Genomic DNA, 6,412 nt, shown 5'->3' with positions numbered 1-6,412 from the left:
GAACGAATTCCTCCGTTGAACCTTTCTCTTCTTTTAGGATATCCCTTACCTCCGTTGATGGTCGTTGTTCTGTAGTCACGCTTGCGTACTTTATACCATGGCAATCGCTGGGGAATCGAAGATCGCAAATGCCGAGGAATACGACACAGGAAGCAATGATTCCGGCGAAGTGGGTAGGATGCATGCCAGTGCGCTGGGAGGCACAGCTCACGACGCCGAGGACATGCAGCGGATGGGGAAGAAACAAGAGCTTCGGGTAAGCCCTTACTGAGACCTACATGCAGAAACTCTACTAATTGTTCAAAAGAGAAATTTCCGACTGATCTCCATCATCGGATTCGTGGTTGTCCTCCAGTCAACATGGGAAAGTGCTCTGATGTAAGTCCTTGTTCCGGTGATGATCGATACCCTGCTAAGTCTAAGTAAAAGCTCAGCTTACTTCGGGCTGTTCAATGGGGGCACAGCAGGAGTCATCTGGATGATGATTATCACATGGGTCTTCGTCCTGGCTATGATTGCTTCGCTTGCCGAGATGGCCTCCATGGCCCCAACTGCCGGTGGACAATACCATTGGGTCAGCGAGTTCGCGCCGCCATCATTCCAAAAGTCGCTTAGTTACATCGTGGGTATGTAGTGGACGGCCTGAGATTCCAATCTCCTGTACTGACAGTATGCTTAGGATGGGCTGCGGCTGTCGGCTGGGTCAGCGGGATCCCTGCTTGTGCGCAGATGCTTTCGAGTCTCGTCATCGGAATGGTCCTCCTCGCGTACCCTGACGCCCAGATTGGAGAACTATGGCATGTCACACTGTTGATGATGCTCTGGCTATTCCTCATGATCGGTTTCAACATCTTTTTGGCGCAGCATCTTCCCCTCGCTGAAGGTATTGTGCTAGTCTTGCACGTCTTTGCCTTCTTCGCGTTTCTGATTCTATTCTGGACTATGGCAGAGCGTCTTCCGGCGGAAGAAGTGTTCACCACTTGGACAAATGGTGGAGAATGGAGCTCGAGGGCGCGTGTCTGCTCTGGTTGGCCTCTCAACCCCATTGTGGTGTTTTATTGGTCCAGACGCGGGCGCACATATGTCTGAGGAGTTAAAAGACGCCTCCGTGGTGCTTCCGAAAGCTATGATGTGGGCTGTTTTCTTCAACGGCATCTTCGGATGCATCATGGTAAGCACGCCTGAACTATTCTGGATGAAGGGCAAATACTGACTACGTACGCTCGTTTTAAGATGATTACCTTCGTAATGTGCGGCGGTGCTCTCGATTCGGTTCTCGAATCGCCGACCGGGCAGCCTGTACTTCAGGCCGTTTACAATGCGACAGGCTCTATCGCCGGCACGGAGGTCATGGGTGCTCTTCTCGTCATCCTCGTCTTCTTTGCAGCCGTATCCGTTACTGCTGCGTCTTCCCGCCAGATCTGGGCATTTGCACGCGACAGGGGACTTCCGTTCTCTGCATGGATCGAGCGAGTGCCAGCCGGTTGGGACATTCCCGTCAACGCGCTACTTGTCTGTCTCGGATCCTCGCTCGTGCTCGCATGCATCAACTTCGGATCGGACGTTACGTTGAACGCCATCGTCTCCATCTCGAACGCAGCTCTCATCTTCTCCTACATCATATCGATTGGATGCGTGCGCTTGAAGCGTTGGCGAGGAGAGCCACTGCTCCCTCGACGCTGGAGCCTAGGCAAGTTTGAGGCATCGTCAACGACCTCGCTCTTGCCTTTCTGGTCGTCTCTTTCATCTTCTCGTTCTTCCCCATAGTGCCCAACCCTTCAGCTACGGACATGAACTGGGCGTCGCTTATGTTTGGCGCTATGGCGATCATTGCCACGGTCAATTATTTCGTCAGCGCGCGGAGAGTTACATCGCGCCTGTTTCGCTTGTTAACAAGACTAGACGGCGGATGTATCATGATAGCAATCATTCAAGACCATAGACGAATGTATGTCAAATTCTACTACGATCTTACCGCTTCTCATTTACTCTGTCGAACCACATGCTACGCCTACCGCATTCAAATTTTGTCCTTAATCCCCGCCTTATCCCTAACCCTTTCTTGGACTAGCGTTCTTGTGGTCATTGCCTCACGAACATCCATCTTTTAACCCGATCTTGTGAACGCGATATAGAAGGGCCCTTCATATCCAGAAGCCCCGATATCCTTGCGATCTACCTATAGCTTATCCTGTTGATTTGAGACCCTTCCACGATATCTTTTTCCTTTTTTCGTACGCGATGGTGCGGGGTATGCAAACGTGAATGGTCATTCTATTCCCACCCGCGCAGACAATATCACCTTTGCGCCTGGCAGACTGGAAGAGCCCACGACAACGATGTCTCAAGCTCTAAAAGAAAGCGATATTCTGTTTCCGCACCTTTCCAACACACCGAATTTATCCAGCACCCTCTCTTCTCTACGCCGCTCAACATTATCAACGCACAACCGCCTTCATTCAATCATCTCCGACAGCATTTTCGTCAGTTCAGTCGCATCTGCCTACGATCTACCTCTCATAGCCAATGAACGTTGTGGAAGCTGGTACATTCCACCAACCCAAAAGTCTGGATCTGTCTACTTCAAGAGCACGGACGGTCACATGGGCGAATGGAGTTTCAGTTTGAGAAGACTAAATCTGCAACTGCTGGATGTGGTGGAGAAGTTTGGCGGTGCCGTGGTTGTGGATAGCACGAGGAGGGCAAGAGTATGCCGGACGCGCTGAGCAAAACCATCCCGACATGGTGCTGTGTGATCAACAGAGCTGTATTCGGCATAATAGAGAAAGACGAGATGCGATTATTCACGCCGCCACAAGCCGTGGGAGAAAGCGAGCATGCGCAAATGGAGAAGAGGATAGACGGATTTGTGCAACAGTTTCTGGTACGTATATTGTCTAGATATTCCTGAGTTTATTAGCTGATATCGAGACAAGGATATCTGCAAACCTAACATTGTGGACCTTCGCAGTAGGCTGAAGAAGCCGCTGCGGCCAATATGGGTAACACAACAATCATCTCTTCCGGATGCCGCGCCTTCTTTTCCCGACTTCCACCCTGTCGTGCTCTGCACAGCATCGCGACGGGTACGCGGTGCTGAAGCATCCGAAAGCGGGTATATCCAGGGTGCTGCCGATGACCACGAAGCATGGTCTCATGGACTCACGCCGACAGTCTTCTGGAATAACAAGGATGTGCTGATGAAGACGAGCGAGGAAAACGCGCCAGCTCTGATCGAAAGATTGCTCAACGAAGACGGAGGTAGTAGTGCAGTTGCAAGTTTGATCAAACCAACGTCCAGACTGTACATCTCTCCTAGCGACCAGATGAAGCTCGACGGATTCGACGTTGTGATCGGCTGTACACCAGAGCCCTTTGCCCCTTCGACACTAAAGGAGGCCGGAGTCAAACACTACTTGCACCTCAAATGCCAAACCGGCAAACTTGGGTCGCGCGATCTTCGCACTCAACTGCCTCGAATTTTAGATTTCTTCTCATCCCTTTCAGAATCAATAGCCGGAAAGATCCTCGTATGCTGTCCAACAGGCAAAGATCTATCCGTCGGTACCGCCTTAGTAGTACTATGTCTCTACACAAACGAAGAGGGAGCGATGAATACCAGTGCACCAAAGGAGACAAGTGCCATTGGGAAAGCCTTCATCAAGCAAAGACTCAGTTGGATAACAACAAGCGACCCAGCACTAAACCCCAGTCGAAGCACGCTTCAAAGTGTCAACGCTGTTCTGCTCGAAAGCCAAGACCCAAAAGCTTTCCTGCAAACGAAGAGCACCAGCACGGGCACAGGTATCACCACCTCGATACCAATCCGAGAAACAAGACCCCTGCCACAGGAACCACGATCAGACGAGCCCTCTACACCCCAAACCCCAGAGCAAAGCCCTCCGTCAACCCCCAAATCCATTTTTGACAATCTACGTACCTCATCAGACAAATCATGGACCTTCACCCGTCAACTCCGCTCCGCCCTACCGACTCATCCCTCGGGCACAGTAACAGGAACAGCGGCGTTCACGTCCTGCAACCTACCAGCCTCCTTCCCACCAACTCTGCTCTACGCCGAAGAAGGCGAGTTCTCCACAGACACGGGACTCAAGTTCAACGCACGCAGGAAATACGTGTACCAACTCAAAACGTCGACATCAGAAAGCACAGACGAGAAAGCAGGAGGAGACTACATCGCCGTCCGTTTCTTCGACGATGAGAAGATGCCGCGAGCGGATGTCGAGGATGGCGTGGGAAAGAACGGGGAGGGGGTCGGGGGCTCATTCGTAGACATGGGTGATTTAGAGACGAGTGGGAAGGAGGTGAAAGCCAAGAACAAGGAAACGCATCTTTGTGCCGAGGATTTGTATACTGCTAGTTGGACATTCGGACTAGGCATTGTCAATGGGTGTGCGGAGGATATGTGGTGGGAAGTGCGATACGATGTCAAGGGACCGAAGAAGGATTATGTGAGTACCACGAGGTATACCCTCATTTGACGGACAGAGAAGAGATGAATATAGGGTATCAAAGCCGATCTACAACACAAACGACCACGCGCCAGACACTGCGAAACAACACGTTTGCCGCCAATTAAGAAGTTTCCTGATTTCATAACTTTGCTCCCGTCACTTTCGTTACGAGATTCGCAATCTTCAGGAATACGTTCACCACAAGCGCAAACGCGGCGCTCGGGACGAGAATTTGTAGCCACTCGTACCACACCTTTGGCCGGACGTCTGTCTCGATCCAGCCAGCGCCCTTGAGCGGTGGCCCACCGTTGACATTGGGTGTCTCGCCCTCGTCGGCTGGGAAACGCTGGTTTTCGAGGAAATATTGGAGCAGGTCGTCCTTTTCGCGCCATCGGGCAAGGAGCCAGTCGCTGAAGAGCTTGTCGTCGTGAAGGGGGAGATCGGCGATAGCGAAGCGGCGCCAGTACAAGTTTACGGACTTCGGGGGGCGTCCCTGAAAGTAGGTACTGTAGAGGGTGAAGAGGTCTTGGCCATATTGGCCGGCGCTGTTCTGTGTTAGTATTTGAAGAATCTGGCTGGTATACCAGACTTACGGAACGCCCTCGTATGCCATTGTGCAATCGTAGAGGTAGTCTACGGAGCCTTGCAGCTCTTGCAGACAGAAGGAAAGCCCTGTGCTTCGCGGCAACAGTGCATGTCTTAGATCATCAATCTGGTTCTTTTCTGCCCATTTCTTGCTCGAAGCGCGACCGTTCTTGCTAAGGTTTGTGCCTTCGGGGAAGATGAGAAGCCACATGGGGTCGAGACCCTTGGAGCCAGATAGTGGACCATCGTGACTTCTGCTCAGCTTCCTCAGCCTATGTTGGAAGCGCTCCTTGTCCGTGGACCACTTGCGGGATAAGAAGATGAAACCGAAGAGCCTCATGCCCCAGCCCAGGATTGGAATGTATTTGAGCGACTCTTTCAGGATGATGTAGAGGTGGCCGTGCATGGACGCGCTGTATGCCATCCACCAGAGGTAGACCCAGTCAGTGTAGATCTGACAGGTGTTAGCTCACTGTTCTGCAAGACGTTGCCTGGATAACCGTACCTGGTGGTTCGAGACGAATACCAGCCTTTCTGGAAAGTCGCATTCGAGCAGCCCATCCTCCTTCTTCCTCATCTGTCCTCTTATGCTCTCGTCTCCACTGACGCGCATCGTGACGGGCGCCCACCAGTACGTCATGGTGGTGACGGTCATGCTAAAGTGCTGCTTGGTCATGGCCATCCACGCGTAGAAGAGGTCCTTGCTGTAGAAGTATAGCGGCAGGCCGATGTATTGGGTAATGGCGATGCTGAAACATGACGTTAGTATCCTATGGGTAGTATTAGCCGTGAGTGCATACTAACGCTATGATGCTGCCGTTGAAGTACGCTGCAAAAAGACACATGCGCAGAAATTGCACAACAGGCCCATGTTTGACCTTGCCGGCTGGATGTTGGGTTGGATCCGGGAGTTTTGGCTCGGAGGGTGTTTTGGTGCGCTGCGCCTTCAGCTTCTCGATGACGGGTACCGATGCGGGCGGCTTGCGCTGCCGGATGTCTTTGGTTGACATGATGCTCGTGGTGTGGGCAAGCATGGGAAGTATGTAGGCAGGTCTGAGGAATATGACAGATAAAGTGTGAGTGCGCGTGCACGCAGGCCGGCGTGGGCGGATGCTCAGGTGGACGAGGGAACTACGGATAAGGCCCAGGCATGCGGCGGGGGAGAGTGGGACAGCACGCTGCGGTCTGCATTGGGCGCCTGGGGGTGAAAGGGCGTGCGAGCGTGGTGTGGAGGAGCAGAGGAAGTAATCAGGCCGCAGCTTTCGCGCATCGTGTCTCCGGGCGCTGGAACTTGGTGCTGCCGATCCGCAGCTTTCCCTCGAGCATGATGACAGCACGGCGGTTCACCCCAC

The 6,412-nt window shown here is 52.6% G+C and overlaps 3 protein-coding genes across 3 annotated transcripts; 2 read left to right on the top strand and 1 right to left on the bottom strand.

Annotated features, from left to right (window-relative positions):
* Positions 1–97: 97 nt before the first annotated feature.
* Positions 98–2,111, top strand: BKA58DRAFT_433052 (amino acid permease-like protein; the record flags this gene model as incomplete). Its single annotated transcript, XM_046173156.1, has 8 exons — positions 98–256; positions 308–378; positions 430–626; positions 680–1,027; positions 1,068–1,171; positions 1,234–1,648; positions 1,702–1,888; positions 2,072–2,111. The coding sequence occupies 8 exons, from the start codon at positions 98–100 to the stop codon at positions 2,109–2,111; spliced, it is 1,521 nt and encodes a 506-aa protein (XP_046019685.1).
* Positions 2,112–2,339: 228 nt separating this feature from the next.
* BKA58DRAFT_415500 (initiator tRNA phosphoribosyl transferase-domain-containing protein) lies at positions 2,340–4,502 on the top strand (the record flags this gene model as incomplete). Its single annotated transcript, XM_046172559.1, has 3 exons — positions 2,340–2,657; positions 2,693–2,884; positions 2,937–4,502. 3 exons carry the CDS (start codon positions 2,340–2,342, stop codon positions 4,500–4,502), a joined length of 2,076 nt encoding a protein of 691 aa, XP_046019684.1.
* Positions 4,503–4,614: 112 nt separating this feature from the next.
* On the bottom strand, positions 4,615–6,070 carry BKA58DRAFT_415499 (acyltransferase-domain-containing protein; the record flags this gene model as incomplete). Its single annotated transcript, XM_046172558.1, has 4 exons — positions 4,615–5,020; positions 5,069–5,514; positions 5,566–5,809; positions 5,865–6,070. 4 exons carry the CDS (start codon positions 6,068–6,070, stop codon positions 4,615–4,617), a joined length of 1,302 nt encoding a protein of 433 aa, XP_046019683.1.
* Positions 6,071–6,412: the final 342 nt, after the last annotated feature.

This window comes from Alternaria rosae, assembly GCF_020736505.1.
Source record: "Alternaria rosae strain MPI-PUGE-AT-0040 chromosome Unknown BKA58scaffold_44, whole genome shotgun sequence".
NCBI classification, from domain to species: domain Eukaryota; kingdom Fungi; phylum Ascomycota; class Dothideomycetes; order Pleosporales; family Pleosporaceae; genus Alternaria; species Alternaria rosae.
This window is presented reverse-complemented; position numbering and strand designations above follow the sequence as displayed.